The sequence below is a fragment of the Macrobrachium rosenbergii genome, chromosome 52 (assembly GCF_040412425.1).
Source record: "Macrobrachium rosenbergii isolate ZJJX-2024 chromosome 52, ASM4041242v1, whole genome shotgun sequence".
NCBI classification, from domain to species: Eukaryota; Metazoa; Arthropoda; class Malacostraca; order Decapoda; family Palaemonidae; genus Macrobrachium; species Macrobrachium rosenbergii.
The window spans coordinates 32,917,417-32,939,916 of NC_089792.1; the positions used below are offsets into that span (position 1 = coordinate 32,917,417).

A 22,500-nucleotide genomic window follows, 5' to 3' on the forward strand; every position below is an offset into this window, starting at 1 on the left:
TAAACATAAGTAATTGAAAATAAATGAACGGTCCGGTGTTCCTTGCACATTACAAAGGTACAAACCACTGTTGTGTTGTTGATTCAGTCATAATTATACTGTCACAAAAGTAAGTTGAAACCGAAGGACGCGGTTCACTGTCTTCTGAATACACGGATGGAAAGTGATGTGATCGAGTTCGACAAACCAATGTAAAGATTTGAGTGCTTGATGTGTGCTTCTTTCTTGCGTCTGCAGCTCATTCTTGTATCGGAGCTTTTTTTTTTTAAATTAAATCTAGAATTCATTTTCTCAGTCATGTTGATTTATCTCCAGTTTTTCTCTCTCTCAGCATCCGTTAAATCCCATTGGCCCTGTTATATCTGGCAGTCGGTTAATTTTGGTGGAATAAACGCATGGTGGTGGCAAATTATGGCAAATTATTCCAGAAAGATTTGTTGAAAACCAAGAGTTGCACTTTCTGGAGCTAACATGTTGCAACAAAAGATTCTGTAAACGAATAATTCAAGCTTTCTTTCTCCTCTCATTTTGTACCCCAGTTTTTAAAATGGTTTTATTTTTTCATCTTGAAACCTCAGCTGCTTGCTATTGCTAATTTTATTTTTGTCCTAGTTCTTTCTTCCTACCCATGGCGGTCATCAACTCTGCATTGTTACTAGGTCCTCATTGGAAGGGTTGGGTACCGTTCTCAGTTAGCACTCTGCTGGCTCGCGTTCGAGTCTCCGACCGGCCAATGAAGAATTAGAGGAATTTATTTTTGGTGATATAAATTCATTTCTCGTTGTAATGTGGTTCGAATTTCACAATAAGCTGTAGGTCCCGTTGCTAGGTAACCAACTGGTTCTTAGCCACGTAAAATAAAATCTAATCCTTCGGGCCAGCCCTCTCTAGGAGAACTGTTAAATCAGCTCAGTGATCTGGTTAAACTAAGGTATAATTCAACTTTTTCTCAAACTTCCTTTTACCGTCCAAATGCTTATGTCTCTCTCTCTCTCTCTCTCTCTCTCTCTCTCTCTCTCTCTCTCTCTCTCTCTCTCTCTCTCTCTCTCTCCCCTTTCCATTTTCTGTTTTTTTTTATTTATTTATTTATTTTTTTTTTAATCCTAGTGACATCACTCAACGGCATTATATATTCCCAAAAACCCTCTTTCTCATGGCATTGTTCGGTCAGTAACTTGGGAGTCCATTAGGCCCCTGAAGTCTCACTTCCTTTTTCCTTCTTTGCATGTTTTGTTTTTGTTCGAATTAGATTTTCTTTCCTGAGCTTTTTCGCATTTTAATATATGAAGTTTTCTTTTACGTAGTCTATTTTTTTTCATCTCGTTAAGTTTTCAACATGTCCTTCTTTGTCAGAGGGAAGAATTCCGTTTTTTTTTTTTTTTACAAAAATAAGACTCTCTCTCTCTCTCTCTCTCTCTCTCTCTCTCTCTCTCTCTCTCTCTCTCTCTCTCTCTCTCTCTCTCTCAGTTTTCAACATATCCTTCTTTGTCAGAGGGAAGAATTCCGTATTTTTAACAAAATAAGACTCTCTCTCTCTCTCTCTCTCTCTCTCTCTCTCTCTCTCTCTCTCTCTCTCTCTCTCTCTCTCTCTCTCTCTCTCTCACTCTCAGTTTTCAACATGTCCTTCTTTGTCAGAGGGAAGAATTCCGTATTTTTTTAAACAAAAATAAGACTCTCTCTCTCTCTCTCTCTCTCTCTCTCTCTCTCTCTCTCTCTCTCTCTCTCTCTCTCAAATGTGCTTCCGGGGGTTCTCGCCGTGTTTTCTCACAAGAGTTCTAGAGCTTATCCTGAAGGTGGGCTTCCAACTCCGCAATAGATGAGCCGCAGTGCCACTGCCGCTGGGCGTAAAGAATCCTCGAGGCCGGAACCTCGAGTGTCCTGTGTCTAAGTTTAGAGAAAAAGTACTTTTGATTTTTGAGCGTCATTCCCCTTAGAAATGGGTGACGTAACTTGGGTACACGAACAAATTTCATTGTTTTGATTACTATAAAATTTGTTGGTATTATTATTATTATTATTATTATTATTATTATTATTATTATTATTATTATTATTATTATTGAGTAATAAAAATCCACAGTTATATAGTAAATATATTACTGAGTTAAAAAAACCAAAGACTTTCGAACACCGTTCATATTTACTATATAATCGTGGATTTTTATTACTCAGATTGTTTTTCACGAAATTGTGAATCTGTCAGCATTATTATTATTATTATTATCTGCACGATTAGATTTCGATTCGTCATCCGACTACAAATTTCCTTGCGGCACTATTTTTTGTACTGTCATTTGGTATCATTCGTTGGTATACAATAATATAATCTACTCAAAATGTCTGCAGTGACTTCGTTGTGATGAATGTTAGATTTGCGCAGCTTCAGTTGGTTACAGTGCTGACTCACTCGCTACCTCAGCTGAACAAAAACAATGCTGACGCCAGTATCCCGCCAGCCCTTCGAAATTTCATTTAATTTTTGTTGGTTTAAAGAATACAATCGATATGGAATTTATCACATTGTAGTAACGTCTCTGCAAAGAAATTTTATGTAACAAATACCGATTTTTTCTAACCATAATCTACTGTTATTGACGTTGTGACTGTGAAGGAATGCCATTCCTTCACATGGTGGTCAGTGGCAGGAAAGCTTTTTGTTTTGAAGATGGTCTTTTCATCTCTATCTCTCTCCCCTTCTCTCTTGGGTAGACTAATGACACAAGTGTTTTTTTTTATACATGTTTCCCATCTTTTCGAGTGAAATTGAAATACGGAAAAACGAGAGAAAATTGCAACTATGCAAAAGCTCGAGAAGCAAGACACAGGAAAACCACCGTTGACAGATTAGATGGCGGGGGCACTCTTACTCTTTGTGTGAAAGGGCTGGGACTACATACTTCCCAAGAAGAGGAACCGAAAGGGTCTCGGGATGTGAGGGGCCTGGAGAGAAAGTGAAGGGGACGAGGAATGCTTTCTTGCCTGGAATGGAAGAAAGTGTTTTGGGGGAAAATGCGGTATTGAGGCATTCCGATGGAAGGTTTTTGAGACGGGCATTTCGGGACAAAAGAGGGTTGAAGCTTTCGTCAACCACCAACTCTCTCTCTCTCTCTCTCTCTCTCTCTCTCTCTCTCTCTCTCTCTCTCTCTCTCTCTCCTACGGCGAGGAATTTCCAGGTAAAAGGGGGAAATATATTTTGTGGGAATGATGGAAACTTCACTTGAGAAAAACGAAAAAAAGTGGACCAATATTGTTTTTTGTGTGTGTGCCGGAGGTGGGTGGAAGTGGCGCAAGACAATTTAGGAAAATGGCCGGAGCCTTATTTAGAGGAAAAGAAAAGTGAGCTCATACTCGCAAATCCTTATAAACCTGGACGATATGCCTCCTTTAATGCTCAGCGTCGATCCGCACGGACCTCCTCCGCTTTTTAGTCAACTCCTTTGTATCACGTTTGTGTCGCGCGTGTTTTCAATGCTTGGCTGACGCAACCCCTCAGAAATGGCGGCGAAGATCAAAGAATGCCGAGATTTCCCGTTAGCGACAACTCCCGGAAATCATTCTGTAACCTTTTGCGTTATACACCACTGCTGCTAGTGCCACCAAGTGTTTCACATATTTCATATATGTAATCTTAATTTTTTATTTTTTAGAAAAAATACAGTATGTATTCAGTCACTATTTCTGAATACACTGTACTTTTACACTGAGCACTGTTTATCATTTTGATTAATTTTAATTTGGTTTTCATTTTTAACAAAGTTCACATATAGATGTCAATATAAATTGTGCAGTTTTTGATTACTGTAAACTACAACTAACTCATAATTTCTTCACACTGAATGGACGGTTTAGAAATCTCCACCATAATATCCCGTTCCATTATTCGTTCAACACAAACCCCTCACACACCAGCGGTACAAAAAGGTTCACTTTTACTGGATTTTGAATCCAAATGAGCGAAGTTCATTATGCATATTTACTTGGACGTAAAGGCCATGAAAATATAGTTTGATTCATGGGTAGGCACAATTTAGAATATAGTTTGATTCATGGGTAGGCACAATTTAGAATATAGTTGGATTCATGGGTAGGCACAATTTAAAATATAATTGGATTCATGGGTAGGCACAATTTAGGAATGGCCTTCAGTGTCGGGCATCTGGGGTTGCTAAGTTTTCCTTGGTTTATAAATGCCAAGGGTTAAAAAAAAAAAAATTGCAACGTACGACCCATAAATTGAATGAGGGATAGAACAAGTAGAAAATGAATTAAAAAGATATGGACCGAGCATCATAGCTGCTGATGAATCAGGATGCCAAGGAATGGAAAAGAGAAATTGGAAAGGGATAATATATGTATTTATTCAGGAAGACCAGATGAAATTGATAAAGTAGAAATTATCCTAACGCCAAATGCAGAAAAGGCACTGACTAATAGGAGAGCAGTGGAGAAGTAAATTACTGTTGGCACCAACGAATGAACTCTGAAGCAAAAAAAGATGCATTTTATACGAAACTGCAGAATGTTATAGAAAAATACCGGCAAGGGATATGAGAATTATTCTTGCTGATGATTTGAGCCCAAAAGGTGGTGGGGACTGTGAAGGCATGCAGAATATAATGGGCAAGGAAATCTTGGGAGAGACGTCAAACGACAAATGGGGTGTAGTTTATTAGTTTTGTGCTGCATATAATATGGTAATTGGAGGTACCCTCTTCTAGTAAAAGGAAATGCATAAATACACTTGGACATCCCCAGTTGGCAGTCATAAAAACCAAATCACATAGCTATTAGTTGGGAGAGAAAAGAACACTGAGGAATATTAGGAGCTACAGAAGAGCATATGCCAGCAGTCATCACCAACTTGTCATCGCCACACTAAACCCTTAGGTCAAATGTAATGGTCCTCTTATGATGGTTTTAGCTGGTTACGAAAAAGCACTTGACAGTGTCCACAGACCAATATTACGGAGGGTAAACATGTGAAGGTAACTGAAATTATCCCTGAGCGAAGTAGATACGAAGCTGAAGTTGATGGGGTCTTGTCAGGTGAATTTGCAGTAAACAGAAGGGTGCTACGAGGGAATGTTATTTTACCTTTGTTGTTTGCATAGATTTATTATGTAAAAGTGGTCACAGGTGGAAGGGGTGGTTTAGATTGGAGTAATAGAAAGCACTTGACAGACTATAAACATGAAGCTGTTTTCATCATTAAAAGACCACAAGATATTAGAGGCTTGCTGAATGAAATGCATCATATATGTACAAAGATGGGACTAAAACTAAATTTAAGAAAGTAATACGTAATGAGGACAGAGATAAAATAACGTTGGATGGAGAGAGGGTTAATGAGGCTGAATCTATCAAATATATATGAACAGTGACATCCAGTACAAGTTCTCTTGAGTTGAAATTTTGAGAAAGGCAACTCAAATAATGTGATGTCTGGATAATATTTTTATATGCAGTACAATGAATTTACATACAGAAGGAAGATTATAGTGATTATTATGCGGATATGAATTTGGTATGACAGTAAAACAATATCTGAATGATTTTGTCGGTTTGAGAAAAAAGGTTTAAGAAAAAACATTAAGAGTCAGATGGCAAGAACTTGATACTAGAAGGGAAATTAACGGAATTCCCTTGTGTAGCTGAAAAAATCTTGAAAAGGAGATGGAGATGGCATGGTCATGTCCTTCGTACAACACCTGGGAGAACAGTATGTAAGAGTCCTGTAGGCACCAGAAGTTGGAACACCCACACCTAATTAGATGGCAAGGGAGCCTGGATATGAGTGGAGATTTGTGGAAGATAAAGCACGGGAAAGACAGGAGCGTGACCCTGTACATAACCTGGCGTTGTCCCTGCAGTCGCTGTTTCTTACTTCGATGATTTGATGGCGTTGATTGTCACTAATTAGTTTTAGTAACTGATCAGTACTCCATAAATTATTAGTGCTGTTATCTAAGCTGTCGTTTGTTCACTGAACGTAAAGGTGTGTAAAATAGAGAGAGAGAGAGAATGGATTTAAATTGTGACCTCCCAATCTTCTCTAACATTATTTACGTACCGTAGTGCGACTTGAAAGTCGGTACTATGCATGATTTCAGCCGTCTGGTATAATCCACCTCCCTTCATATGTAAACCTATTGAATTGAGTTCCATCCCAGAATAGAACTCGGTGACCTATTTCTTTTAAACCCGCTGAGGATGACAAAAATAGATCCACCTCTTTTTGCTTAGTCGCATAACTTCCTCTTTTACTTGAGTAGGAAGACTTCTATTTATGGAATAGCTACATGTTACCATGGGAGTTGTCATTGGGTTTGCGCGTGCGCAGTGTGTATGTGCGTGTGTGCATTGGTGTGTGTGTGTATATATATATATACATATGTTCTTTTTTACTACACGCGCTTGACTTTTATATTTATAAATATTAACCTACAAATGTTTTGATATCCAATTCATTATACCTGAGAATAACTTATCCTAATGGGAATTGTAATTGATAAGTGCTACTGCACCGGCCAGAATTCAATAAATGGTTTGATATATACATACATACATATATATATATTATATATATATATATATATATATATATATATATATATATATATATATATATATATATATATATATATATATATATATATATATATATATATATATATATATATATATATATTATCGGTGATGGAAGGCTTGGATCACTTTTGATAGGCATGTGGGTCGCTCCCGGCTATGTCCACCACGCTCTAAATGGATACCAGCGTCTACTGGGGTCAAGATGGGTCGTGGGGTTAGCAGACCTCTTCTTTAAACACTTGCTGTGAAACTGGAAGACTGTGTTCTTTTTTGGCACTACTATACTTTCAAAGGAAAAAATGTGTCAGGTGAGAAAAATATATATATATATATATATATATATATATATATATATATATATATATATATATATATATATATATATATATATATATATATATATATATATATGTGTGTGTGTGTGTGTGTGTGTGTGTGTGTGTGTGTGTGTTTGTATCTACATTTTTATGTACAATTGTGGCTGCGTTGCTGCAGAATGTATGTATGAGTTTGTTTGACATTTTCAATATCATATTTTTAAGGCTTCGTATTAGTCACGGGTTGAGAAGATTTGTTTTCCCCGGATCACTTTTGTCGTTGATTTTTTCCTGTGGAAGCATTGTAGTCTGCGTGTTGTGACTGGCTATTTGTTAGATTTCTGTTGGTAAAAACACATCAAAGATAACTTTTGTCCTTTTCTGTATCATAAAGGGATTTTTGATTTTAGTACTTTGTATTTCCTGGTGTTCTGTGTGTTCCAGCCACTCTTTGTGCAATGACTAACGTCCGAACGAAAGATTTTGTGTAGTCGCATTTTTAGCATCATTTCCCTAAAAATAGAGCCTGTGAACATGTTCGCTGGAAGCCTGGTATAGGATGAGGTCAGTGGTGATGTAACAGCCGATGAAAAGCGTTCTTCTTTAAAGCAAGCGTCGGTTTGCTCTCCTTTAGGGACTGTCTTTTGTGATTAGTGGTAACGTTCAATCTTTTTTCAGACTGTCGTCATTTCTCCTTGTTTGGGAACAGACTGTCATGTCTCTCTGAGAACCTTCATCTTTCTGTAGAGTGCTTTTGCCGCAGCGCCCCGACGTTCTCCTTTACCCTCAAAGAATGCCGAGTTGAGTTAATTTGCTTTTAAATTGCGAACCAACTTTGTCATTTCACGCAACGCAAGCAGGTAACATTTTCTGTGAAAGCCTAGAAATATTTTACAGAATGTTATTATTCCCTTATTTTGTGGACAGCTTCAACAGCGCCCGGTATTTCCTGTTTAATGAGATGTTCTCGGATAGCTCGTTGTCTGAGAGATGAGAACATCCAGGATTCATTAGTTATCTACCACATGATCGTCCGAGTTTTTTTTTTATAAGGTGATCACATATAACCAGTAAGCCTGTTTTTCTAGAACCTACATTGCTGTCATTGGAATGAACATTGTTTTTGAATTATAGAAAACATCAGTCATCTCTAAGCACGTGCATCTGTATGTGACGAATTGCGTTGTAATGCGTTCCTTTGAAATTATACAGCGTAGTGTCATGGCAGCTATTGTGATATATTTTGGGCTGCCTTGGCCTATGTAACAATACCAAGCTTTCACATGAAACTGAGTTTTTGTGATCTCCGCTAACAAACTTTATATAAATATATATATATATATATATATATATATATATATATATATATATATATATATATATATATATATATATATATATATGTAATTACAGTAATAGATATCGACGGAAGAAAAAGCATTGAAGAGCCTATATATATATATATATATATATATATATATATATATATGGCCGGTCGTGGTCAGGTCAAGTCAAATACTTGACCTCCTTGTGATTAAGGTAACGTGGGTTCGCTTAATATATTTAATTTCAGAACAAAGACCAGCCAACTCAAACACAACCTGTAGGTTACAACATCTTTCAATTTCTTCCGTTTGCATCTTTTTTCTTTAATATCAATTTTAGGCTAGTATCCAAGTAGTTCCATTAAACAAGCATATCCAAAAATATTCTGTAATAACAGTTAATGTTTATCTCTAGAAATCAGTCTCCGCTTGGTCAATGTTGTAACCTTAATACAGAGGTTTGCAATGTGGCTATTAGAATTACATATCTGTCTCCAGTAAAAGCAACCAATAGATTCTACATATATATATATATATATATATATATATAGATATATATATATATATATATATATATATATATATATATATATATATATATATATATATATATATATATATATATATATATATATATATATATATATATATATATATATATATATATATATATATTTATATAATACATATATAAAGCCCTAGGGATATTTATATATATATTCATATATACTGAACTTTTATTTTGCCATATTTGATTGTTGTTAGCATGTTTGCTCTGTGTTAATTAACTCCTAGGTTTTTTTTTTTCACACACTCCAGCTTGTTTGTTGCATCCGGTTTCTGCTTATTAAACTAATTGTAATAGGATATTATATATCAGAGTGGGTCGTTTATGAGTGTTGAAATACGTCGTATTCTTCAAAGTGTTATGTATCTTTGTGAAATTCCTGAATCCTGGGTTATAGACTAGAATATAATATTTAGGCCACAGGCCAATTGCTGGGACCTATGTGGTCATTGAACGCTTAAAAAGAAATTGACCGTGAAAAGGATTGGAAAGGTGTAACAGCAGGCAGAACTAGTTGCACCATGAATATATTAGGAGGGTGGATATAGAGAATATGAACGGAGTTCCAGTAAATGGAATGGAACGGGTTTCAGTTAAGGGCCGAAGGAGCTTCTGCAAAGACCCTATATTATATGCACTGATGGTATATATATATATAGCTAGATGGCAAATGAATTTTGTTACTTCTGTTGATTTTCTGGATAGTCATATAGTTAAATCACCACAAATATTAGTCTTATTTTTTTACCCACTTATAAAATGATATTTGTATAAAAGAAGTTTTTTTTTTTTTTTTTTTACTATTTCAAATATCAAGATTTCTGTGGGGTATTTTTGATGTAACACCACTGGTTTTGGCCTATCCACAGTTAATCAAAGATAAATATATATTGCTCAGAACCATTTGTTGTCTGTTTCTAGGTTTAGGCAGAACACCTTTGTGAGCACTTCGTGGTTTGTTTGTTCGACTGTAGCCTCTTCATGATTACCTATCAAGCTCTCAATGTATTTTCAGAAAAATTGGCTTTAACCAAACGGTTGCGAGTGTGTTTATGATCCTTAATTTTTTTTTTTTTTTTTTTTTATAAATTCTCTCGCGTATTACTATATTCTTTTCATATATTTGTTTTATTATATACTATTATATCTTATGTATAGTCTGACATTTGATATTTGAACACATAATTTTCAGAACCCTGCAGTTATGAATAATGAGTGTGTCATTTATAGATTCGTTCATAGTTCCTAAATATTGTATTCTGTTCTTATATTTATGATTTCGCTCACCTTTTCACGACCTTCATCAAAATCAGCCATAGTAATTAAATATCCAAACTCTTCATTATCTCAACATTTCTTTGATTTTAGTTAAGCAAAAAGAATCAATGAATGATTCAAGTGAAATTTTACAGATTGCGCATTCAGTTTCCTTAACATCTAACAAACTATAATTATTAGATAGTGTTCTGCATATTAATATATTTAATAATTTCAGAACAAAAGTGTATAATTTTTGATACAACTGCAAACAAAACCTGTATTACAGGTTACAACATCGGACCAAACGGAGACTGATTTCTAGAGATGAACATTAACTGTTATTATGCAAAATAATTATTTCCTTTAATATCAGTTTAGGCTAGTACTAGCTAAAATTGATATTAAAGAATAATTAAAATGATTTTTCTGCCAGAAACAGACCATTTTCCATTTTGTCGGAAAGAGATTAATCAAACTGAGACGAATATAATAGAAATTGTAAGTTGCTAATGAAGAACGAAGTCATTTTGAGTTTTTATTTTTATTATTTTAGTATATTTTTGTCCTCGAATGAATTCTAGATGGTTAGGTTTTTATTTACATGCTGGTGTGGGGTTGGGAATGCAATTTTCATTCCGCCTTGCCCGGCGCACTGTTGACGGTACTGAAGGCACTTTTTAACGTTCCCTCATGCACAGCAGACTCGCGTTCTGCATTTTACTCTTCCTCTGTTTTCTTTCTCTCTCCTCCTATTTAGCTGTCCAACAGCTTTAACTCTGCCTTTACTATTCATCTGAGAATAAATCCTTTGGCCATTCTTTTTGAGAATCTAGACTACAAACTTGAGTCAGTCGTCTCGTTAAAATCATTCATAATAGTTATTATAATAATAATAATGATGATGTTTCTGTGTAACTTGTTAATAATGTTTTCTTTACCTTTTTTTTCCAGGGGTTCCAGTCAAAGCTATTGTTCGGATCGAAAGAAATTGTGGCCATCAGTTGTTCGTGGTGCAAGGCTGCCTATCACAATAAAGAGAGTTGCTTCAACATCAGCAAGATTGAGGAAACGTGTTCTCTCGGTAAGTCATGTTAATTGGCGACCATTATCATTACTGACGTTATTGCTGCAGCCCCAGCGAAATGTATTTGTCTTTCTTACGCCTGCGATGCAGTACACTCTCGCATGCTTGTCTGGATGATACTGGGATGAATTTAAGTTCATGCCACCCATGTGTTTGTTTTCGTCTATACATACATATATATATATATATATATATATATATATATATATATATATATATATATATATATATATATATATATATATATATATATATATATATATATATATATATATATATATATATATATATATATATATATATATATATAAATACATATGTATATATATGTATGTTTATCCATGATAATATTTATATATATTATGTATGTGTATATATGTATAACAAAATCAGTTTGTAATAAGAGTAACTTCAAAAATCAGTTGGTAATTTCACATTTGTAAATTATATGTGAGTATTAAGTGTGTTTGCATGTGCACACACTCGTGTGACATGTAACCTAGTTAATATTGTATCAGCCATGTATTCAGAAACTGATGAATTGTCAAATTGCATTTATCGTTTTCTACGCCATTTCATTTGCAGCGTGCCCGGGCGTCATTATTAGATGTGAATAATTTTCATTCGTTTTGGACATTTTATTTTTTCCAGACATCTCATGCTGCATCAAAGGAAGAGGAAGGGCAACAGAATTGATGGTTATTTTAATTAATTCTCGTATGACTATTGCATATTTTCAAGTTATTCCTAATTCTTACCATTTGCATTAGTCCTCCTATCGATTTTTCACGAGCTTTTATGCAAGGCTATGGCTATTTGATAATGATCACTATGCAATCATTTCTATCGTTAAAGAAATGTTCATTAGCATATATCACGAATCACACTTAAGATTCAAAATCGTTATGTTTCGTAGCAGTGCCAACGGTCACATTATTTATCTTGCTTGTAAGTTACGATCAACTTAAAATTGAGATAAATGGTTTAAAAATTTCCTCAATTCTTTTGCTGTGCCAAACACAGAAACATCTTTAGGCATTTAACACCGATATCCAAAGTCATTTAGAAATTATGCGACTTTTCACCTATTGAAAGGTTGCTGCATTGGGTATCTGATTATCCACAAATTCAAAAATTCACGATTTTAGAGGGCGACGGCTACATTATTTTTGCAACTGTTCTGAATGTCTTCATAAACGAGTAATTTACATGACAAAATAGGCATATACTACTGCTTGCATGTAATCTGAAAAAAGCTGTGAAATGGTAACACTTTTATTAATGTTGTTTTTGGTTTTGAGTTTTTATACCCGTCCATCCACCTTTATTTCCGAATATTGTCATCATTCTGCATAGAATGCCTTTATATGTCAGGTTTTGTACGCTTTACAATTTTTAGTCTGTTAAATTTTTTAACATTCTTTACTTCCTTTATCTTCTGTTTGGTTTCATTTTTCAGTTTTCCCGTACCTTTATTGTCAATTTTTCACCTCAGCCTTTTTATCTTCTATTTTGCAGTGATTTTTATCTGTCATCCTTTATTCCTGGTACTTTTTCAACCGTTTTTCTTTCATATATATTTTTCATCCTTTCATGGTTTGGATTTCTTTCCCGTTTCTTTGCGCATGTTAACACTTTTTCATCCTCATCTTCTGCAGAATTTTTTTTTTTTTTTTTTTTTTATTTCAAGCGAATTTTCACCGGTTACATTTGGAACTTTTCTTGCAGTGCGTTCTTTGTTTTGTGAGGGATGAAGCCGCTGAGAACTCCCTACTTCCCTCCTCCTCCTCCATTCTTGTAATGGACTTCAGTGATATCGCTCAGTAGGTCAGGGTTCATGGCACGGAGGGTTGGCGCTTTGTTTTATTATTTCTTTGGGGGGACATTTGTCTTTAAGCCAACTGGAATGTGCCGCCAGTTTGTTTATTATTATTTCTGCAACGGGGAAATTTATTGTCACTAGAAACCAATACGTTAGTTCCCAGTTCACATAGTTACTTTATTTTTCTAAATCGATAAAGATTATGTACTTCCATTAAACTTGAGTGAATTCATCTTTTTGATAGGACACCAATATCCAAGCATACCAAGTGGTACACGTATAAGACGCCATAAACGATATTGCTTCCTTCATGTAGGACGTATAAATATTTATATATACGGTATTGGTTTCGAAGTCCCGCTTTCATAACTCATAAACGCACAGAATGACACTCAGGAGGAAATTGGCTTGAGAGGTTTATTTATCCAAGCTGAGAGAGAGAGAGAGAGAGAGAGAGAGAGAGAGAGAGAGAGAGAGAGAGAGAGAGAGAGAGAGAGAGAGACCCCGACGAGATCATTCGAAGTCTATGGCGAAACGTGTCACCTGTCATATTTTCTGTACTCGATGATTAACCCTGAGAGTATCGTGTCTTCTGTTCATCTCAGGACGAATAGATGGATACAGTTTTAATAAAAGGATTACGTAAACAGTCTTCATAATTTTGTTGTGAGTAGTTTAGAGTGCATCTCGAACTCCAAGCTATATTTTTTAATGATTTTGTGATTGGAAGGAGTGTAATTTTTTTTTTTTTTTTTTTTGGACGGAGGAAATACTAAATTCATGCTTATCAAAATAGAGAGAAGTAAACTCATCTTTCCACTTTCAGTTGGAATAAGCGTAAGGAAGAAGAAAAAAAAAATGCACAGAAATGTATCGTTTTGTAAGGTTTTTTAAGGCTCGGCTGTTAGGGTCAAAAGTTAAGTATACCTTAGTTTACCCAGACCACTGAGCTGATTAACAGCTCTCCTAGGGCTGGGCCCGAAAGATTAGATTTATTTTACGTGGCTAAGAACCAATTGGTTACCTAGTAACGGGACCCACCGAACCACATTATACCGAGAAATGAATTTCTGTCACCAGAAATGAATTCCTCTAATTCTTCATTGGCCGGCCAGAGACGCGAACTCGGGCTTAACAGAGTGCTAGCCGACAACTCTACCGACTCCTCCAACGAGGAACTTGTAAGGGTCAAGAAGAGTAATTTTGAAATTAATAGCGTTTGAAATGGAAGTAAATGTGAAAAACGTAAACTCAAATTCACAGCTGCTTCTCAGGATATGACAAAATTTTTAAGAGTTTCTGTTAACTGACTCTAATAAAAAGCAGAGATAGAGACTCAGTAAAAAAGACAAAAGAAAGTGAATGTTATAAACGAGAGCAGAAGGAAGAACCAAAGGGCACAAGGACTTGATGCCCATGTATGGTTCACAAATCTGAAGGAAACGAATTCTCGGCTCTGGGAAAAACTGAGCTGGGAGAACGTAAAAATGACACGGAATGAATAAAACTTAAAGATATGAGGGTATTTAAAGAGAAATTCAAAGGGTCTGGATATTGGGATGAGTATAGAAGGAGAGTTTAGTGTAAGAAAACGGAAATCAGATAACAGGATTTCATGAAATGGCCGCACACAGAATTTGCAATATATATCTCCAGTGAAGAGTAGAATTCAACGATAAAGAAATCTTGAAAAAAATTGTTATGTGGCGCAGAAGAAATTTCGCTCCTGTCGTTGTTGGAAATGTTTTCTTTCAACTTGCCTCTAGAATGACATTGCAGTCTCCCCTTGTGAAAATACCGACAACATGATTGTAAGATGAAAAGATTTAAGGAATAGAGAGACTAATAATGTGGGATAGTTTGTTTTAATTAATTGAAGGAGTTGGCTAAGTAAAGTTTATAAATTTAAATTTTTTTAGATGACCTGGAAAAAGAGAGGTTGGAATATTCGGGTTAAGCTCCGCCTGATGAGCGTATGTATGTTAGGATAATATTGCAATTATGAAAATGGTTGTGTTGGTAATTGTTTTTATCATTAACTAAAAAAAATCGGTTGCAAAACATGATTCCTAAATTTAGGCAAGTTATTTGTTAATTTTGGCCCCAGCTTGAGAAACAAAGTTTTCATACTCTGCTTGGGATAATTATGACCTACCGTGTGATATAAACAAGGGTAAAGTTAGCACTTAATTAATTAATTTTCGGACTTAGTCTGTGAGCGTGAACTATAGTGAACGTGACTTTCATGTTGGTGCCGACGAGAAGATTATGTATTATATATATACATACATACATACATACACATATATAAATATATATATATTATATATATATATATATATATATATATATATATATATATATATATATATATATATATATATATATATATATATATATATATATATATATATATATATATATATATATATAGTGTGTGTGTATATCAGTGAATGAGAAGGGAGGCGCACGTGTAAGAAAGTACTGTGGAAATGACTCTGCCTTGGAAGGGAAAAAACTGTGTATTAGGAAAAATGTGAGCCAGGAGAGCCTTAATTCTGGATTAGTTTGGTGATTAGGGAAGATTGGCAGATGGAAGGGGCAAAAAAAAAAAAAAAAAAAAAAAAAAGATGGACCCGAGCCGTGAAATCTTCAGAATAACTCCCGAGAGAAGTGAGAGGGAAATGTGAGTTTTGCTGAAGTACCATCCAGAGGTCGTGCCGTGTTAATAAGTACACAGAAAAATGGACGCGGAGGCAGCGGCAGCCCATGCTGGTACTAGGCCAGCTTTTGCTAACAAGAAGTTTTAAAAGGGTGTGGATTGATGACGATATGTATGAATGTAGAACGTTGACGTCTTACGCCAAGTGTGGTCTCGATATTTGTGATTTTGTTGTGGCTTTTCTTTCTTTGACCCGTAAGGTTTTCAGTGCTGGCAGTAAACGAAAAACTTTTTGAATGCTAATTGAAATTTTAATTGTTATTTGTGGAAAAAATTAGTGAGGAATCTTTTAAGTATAGCTAAACTTAAGATAGAAATGAATTCATGATAAAATCATAGCAGCCGTCCTTTTGAAAATGATTATAATAATAAGAAAATGATATTGCAATATGAAATGAAAAATGTTATCATGAACACGTAGAGTGACGCACGTAAAGCGAGAGGAAATTTTGGGTAATCTAGTTCCCTCTTTTCTCCAGTTCTTAAAATGAATCCTGACCTAGTTGGGCCCAACAACACTTCATTTAGGGTGTTTGTTTTAGTAAATCTGACTGTTGGATGTTTTATGTTGGTCAAGGGCAATAATGGTTATTGTGGCTGTTGAAGGCAATAACTCTTTTTTTGGGGGGAGTAAAATGTTTTTGTTTGTGTTAAAGCATCATTGGCTCTCTCTCTCTCTCTCTCTCTCTCTCTCTCTCTCTCTCTCTCTCTCTTATACTGCTCAGTATAATTTCAACGATGCAGATGTTGAGGTGTACAGTTCAGTCTCATAACGTCCAAAGTCATTATTGTCAAATGTACATAGAATACATCTTTTCATTTGGGTGTCGGGTTTTAGGGATGATGTAACCCAGGTACGGAAGCTCATTCATACTATTTCTCCAGCAATATTTATTATCTCGTTACCTTCTTAATTTTATTAATTTATCAGTAAAATTACGCTAGAGACCGTTTCCCTCGAGAATGAAGGGTCGCTAAGGAAGGCCAGATGCAACAAGAGGCAATTTCCCTTAAGAGGTAGATTTAATTATAAGGCCAGACGGAAGCCATTAACTCGTTTATTTCCACCCCAGAAGCAAAGATGGAAATAAATCGATAAGTATAAATGATGAACTGCTTCAAAGAAGGATCAGTGCAATAACCTTTCCCTCCACATTTGCAAGACTCTCTCTCTCTCTCTCTCTCTCTCTCTCTCTCTCTCTCTCTCTCTCTCTCTCTCTCTCTCTCTCTCTCCACAAAAATATGTATGTCCTTCTGCCATTCGAACTAGACTATTCCATTTCCATTAGTTCAGTATTTTTTGGGGAGAGACAAGAAGGGAAAGTGCTATTCCCATCCTTTTTATTAGCCAGGCCTCTTCCATAGACTCTCTACACATCCCAAACCATTTTACTCAGTATCTTCCGTATTTTGTCTCTCTTAAATAAACACCAGTGAAATTCACTCCAGTGGCTTCTAGGTTTTTAACCCGCTGATATGCAACATCATGATTCATTCATACTGTCTTTTACCGCCTTTGTTTTTCTTCGTAAATTTGATGATGTTTGCAATGCTTTTGCAACCTTTATGTGCTGACGTATTTTTACAAGGTTTCTCCTTTTTAGCTTTCTGTAAAGGAAAAGTGTTGAGAAGGCTGTTGCCTGTCCGCCCTCAGATATAGCCTCAGTAGTTTTTATTTTAAGGTTGAGGTGCCAACAACACACGCCACCACTGGGCCGCGGCTGAGAGTTTCATGGGCCGCGGCTGAGAGTTTCATGGGACGTGGCTGAGAGTTTCAAACAGCATTATACGCTGTACAGAAAATTTTTTACCTCGTTGCTAGCGTCATCAGAAACATCACCAGTGGTAAACAACGGCTAAGTAGTATTCAGATCACAGTACAAACTTCTCACTTTTGTGGAAGTTACGGCAAGAGTTTGGAAAATCGTAGTCGTTTTATTGTGAGGTCTTGGGGTAAAGGACAGTTTCAAAATCGAATGGCTCTGCTGTTTATTTTATACGTGAAAAGTAATTTTGTTTAAATTGCAGTTTTGTTTGTTTTTTTCATTCACAACATCATGTATATACAAGATTTCCACTAGAGTGGGTTTCTAAGCAAATGATTATTTAAAGTGACTGAAAATTCCATTTATACCAAAAAGTCATAAAACTTTAATAGGCCGGAAAATGTCTAATCTTGTGAGAGTTGATAATGTAATTAATTTTCGATCTTTTGAACTTTTGCTCTTAGGAAAAAATCTCAGAGGGAACAAAGAAAATGGCGAGCAAGATAAAGAATTTCTGCCTCTGCAGATAAATCATGCAAGTGGAAAATACAATTAGCAAATAAATTCATAAATTCAACCTATCAAGAGTTGAAGGAGAAGCTGAGCTTGGGCAATCCAAACTTTAAACCTTTACCTTTATACTCTTAGACTTTGCTGTGTCTTCCATCCCTTTATACTGAAATCTTCTGAAAATTATAATTTGAAAACATTTTACCTAGATATATACATATATATAATATATACAGTATATATTATATATATACACATATAGATACATGGCATTACTAATTCTGTTTAAGAAAAGATCCTCAGTTTACATATTTTAAAATATGCAAAAAAAAAAGGGGAGTTCGGAGGGTTTATAGTATATCCAGGTTGGGATTGAGGAATAAAACCTGTCCTCATGGTGACAACATGAATCCAGATAATGTACAAATGTTTGAGGGCGGTTTCAGTTTTGAGAACTAAACACACTCAAGTCCTTTGTCCGCAAAGACAGCAAAACACTCTGAAAATAGCAACCCTGGAAATGTAATAAAATCATTTATTGAAACTTCGCTGTGGTTGTGTGTGTAAATGGTTACAATCTTGATTAATTGTATTCTATGCTTTTATTTTGAATGGAATTCTTATGTGTAACTTGAAATAATAAAAAAACAAATAGTGAGAACAAGATGCGCTAAAAACATTGTAAAGATTCTTGAATCAATATTTACTGTAGATTTGTATAAAATGCTTTTTAAAATTTGGAAAGATAGACTGAAAATGCATACCAAATAACATTATGCATAAGTATCTGCACAATGGATAAAAGAAATTTACTATGACAGAACCAGACGGCAGGATAGAGTTATTTTCATAGGGAAATATTCCATAAATATCAAATAACACCTAGAACAGTTTTAGTTTAAGAAGAGTGGAAGATGGATACACGTATGAGACAAACACGGACTTTGGATGAGAACAACTGGTCTTTTTGGAACGTAACATGAGTGGTGAATCGTCGATAAATGGTGGTGGTGTTAGTGTTTAGGAACGAATTCAGATCCGAAATATCATCAGATAATAAAGCTGTGCTAGGTTACGCTATGCTTTTATTTTGAGGGTTTAATACTAAGATGCCAAGAGTTCTACTTGCTTTTTTAAAAAGTTAACAATCATAAAAGAAATGACGTCGCGTTCACAAATAGCACTGGTCATGCGTTTTTAGATCCGAAACGACAGATTGCACAAAATTAAACAAAATGACATTAAAATAGTAGTATGCTTAGAAACACAGACTAAAAAATAAACAAACTTAAAAATGCAACGGATAAATACCAATTGTACATACCCTTTAAACCCTTAAGAAAGTGAAAACGCAAAACAACTTTGCTGTTCTGGTTTGAAGTGGACCCTGAAGAAGTATGGCAATTATTATTGACAGTAGACGTTAGATTCTTCCAAAAGCCATTGCTATGTGAATGACAGTAATTGAGACCAAATGGACGTACTTTAGTTTTGTCGCATATCGTCCCAAAAATCTATTTTCATTGCTTCTGAATAAATTGACTTGGAGTCCATTTTGACAACATCTATTAATTGCATTATTTGCTAATTAACTCGAATCAAAAGCAATTTGTCACTAGTCCATTCTGTCATACTTCATTTTTCGTGATTGATGATCGCATTTGATTTTGAAAGGGTTGCATATGAGTAATAAACAAAAGTCGATGAAAGATTTTATCTGAAATTTTTTTTATACACTTTGAAGCAAAGAGGTATAAGAAACGTGGAAATCTTCACAAGAGAAGCGTACGTGAACTAGAAGGACCTTAAACACTAAAAGCAGGTTTTGAAATGCATTCAGAATCATCATAAGTCACTAGTTGGATTTTGTCGAAAAACCTTATCCAAACAGTTTTCAAGTTGCAACAAAACACGTTTATTAAGGTTGGAATAAAAGCAACAATAAAAGAGAAACCTCTCGAAATATGAGAAGAGTAATACTCAAGAGTGGCACTAATGAGTTCATTAGTGCTACAAAGACCGGTAGGAACTAAAGAGAGAAAAGTACATACGACGTCCTAGAGTACACCCAACTCTGATAAAACATAGTATGGTCGGTATCTGGACAATGATATGATCTTTATGATATATATTACTGTGTAGTTTCAGACTCAAACTGTTGATATGACTACTATATTTTTATTGTAGAATTAGGAGTGGGTTTTTATTTTTATTGCAAATATCAAACATATATAGTATTAGGGAATATATTGTATATTTTATATATATAAAATATCTGTATATATATTTGCTTTCTGTAAAGGCACTGAACGACACAATATATATATCTAAATATCTGTATCGCCCTGAACAACACCAAGTATCGCCCTCCCTTGCAAATAGCTTCTGCCAAGGCTAACTCTGACTGCAACCAAGAATGGGAAGCAAAACCCTGAAATTCGAATGCTGTATGAGAAAATCGGTGTTGTTAAGTATGTATGATTAAAAAGACGAGATCATTAATTAATCTTACCATATAAGGTCCGTTGTCGTGGTGAGGCTGTTTCACACCACGGTTCTGTCCAGACTGTAGTTCACACTAAAGCCGCTGCGAGACCGACCGCGAAATAGCCTAGGTTACTCAGCAGAACGATGCATTAGTCCGACTTGACAGGACCTAACAAGGCAGGATTGACAAAATTGTCAGTTCTGATTGTATTGATTGCGGTCTTCTTTGACTTATTTGTTTGAGAGTCATTTACTCTCTGTGGATTAGTTCGTATTGTTTTGAGAATCGTGCATTTGCATTCAGTAGTGGGTGGTGTGAGAGGTCACTTACATATTGGGCAAAATTTGGTCAAGGTCATGTTTTTTGCTGTGTTGGCGCCACCCCAGCTGGTCAAAGTAACACCGATATAAACCTGGTCATTAATGACCACTCCATGACAGCCTTAGGCAGACTTGCAACTAACTGATTTACAGCCTTAAAACTAATCATGAAACGAAATGGTCATAAACCTTTTGCAACTTTACCAGACCAGAGATTTGCTAAAATGCAGCAACCCCAGCAAGTCAAGTTGAAAATGGTTTCACAACTACATTGTAGAAATACCCACCTCGCCTCAGTTTGAGCCTCACTTTTGCCAAACTCAGTTTGAGCCCCACTTTGTTGCCACCTGACCTATAGTCAAGACATAGCGTCTGATACAATGCAGACTTATCACGACTAAGTCGTGAAAAGAATCAGACTCACTGTGAACTCAGCATTATTTAGATTTTCAGATGAGATAAAGTCTTAGTATAGAGGTAAGTTTCTGAATAATCAGTAAAATGAAAAAGTTAATTGTTTCGAAGGAAATTTTGAAGTACAAAGTTGTGTGACCGGAATGTGCTGTAACGTTATTGATCAGATTTTCTCGAAGGCTTTTTTTTTTTTCTTTTGACATTTCAAAGTTGTTGAAGTGTTCTCTCTTTAGTGTTTGCTGCTTGTTGTTTCTCATCGAAAAGAAAAGTTGTTGCGTGGTAATAAATATTTAATGAATTAAGAGAAATAAAGTGACCAATTATTTATATAGTAAATCTCGAGCCAAGGGTTTTAGATTCTTTCTTACTGGAAAGGACATCTTATCTTAAGGGATAGAAATTCACTCTTTCGTGTGATGGCTTGGATGGTTTTTATTGTGCGGGGCCAGTGAAAATTTGGTTTATGCCCTGAACCTTACAAAACCAGCTAAGTAACAGGTGAAATAGTTACTCTTACGTGTCAATGTTTGGCACGACAACTCTCCACTTATTTGACATCAGGCCTCCATCTCAAAAGACTATTTTCTAAGAGAAAGTTCCCTGCCGAAGTATGAACGTTTGCTGTTCAATATTGCAGTTCATCTAATACGCGTTAGATTTTCTTTTATTCCTACTAGTAAAGAACATAAAGTCGAGCGCCACGAAGACTTTTAAGAGAGAGATAGAGAGAGATGAAATTTTATGAATGGAAGTCATTTCTTTTGGCTCGAATGTCTCCAGAGAACCTTTAATATTTTTTACGCCTGTGCCGTGATCACCAATTTTTCACATGAAGTGCTGCAAGACCTTTTATCTTTTCGAATAATATTTCTCTCTCTCTCTCTCTCTCTCTCTCTCTCTCTCTCTCTCTCTCTCTCTCTCTCTCTCTCTCTCTCTCTCTCTAAATTCATGGAGAGAAGACTTGACTTGAACTTCGCAAGGTTGTCTTTGCTTGGACTCGAAATTCACCTTCATGTGAAAGACTTTCCAATGCTGCGTAAACAAAAACATCAATTATCACTGCACAGAATACGGTCATTTCCTTTCCCCCTGCCAAGACGATGATTGGATATAAGGAAAGCTGTCACCGGGCGATTAAAAATAAGGATATTTGTCATAACGTTAATCAGGCACCTTTAACAAATGAATGTTTCATTGGAAATCTAGAACATTACCCATTATCATACATCTTAACTTTTTATAGCTTGTTTTGATTAACAATAACGCATTAGTGTAATTCGTCCAATTATTTTATATATCATATTTTAAAATGATAG

The 22,500-nt window shown here is 35.3% G+C and overlaps 1 protein-coding gene across 1 annotated transcript in view; it reads left to right on the forward strand.

Annotated features, from left to right (window-relative positions):
• Positions 1–22,500, forward strand: part of LOC136833955 (eye-specific diacylglycerol kinase-like) — an 850,760-nt gene that overhangs the window by 695,026 nt on the left and 133,234 nt on the right. Inside the window, exon 6 of the mRNA XM_067096233.1 lies at positions 11,010–11,142. Within this exon, the coding sequence (XP_066952334.1) occupies positions 11,010–11,142 (133 nt within the window). The remainder of the gene's footprint in view (positions 1–11,009; positions 11,143–22,500) is intronic.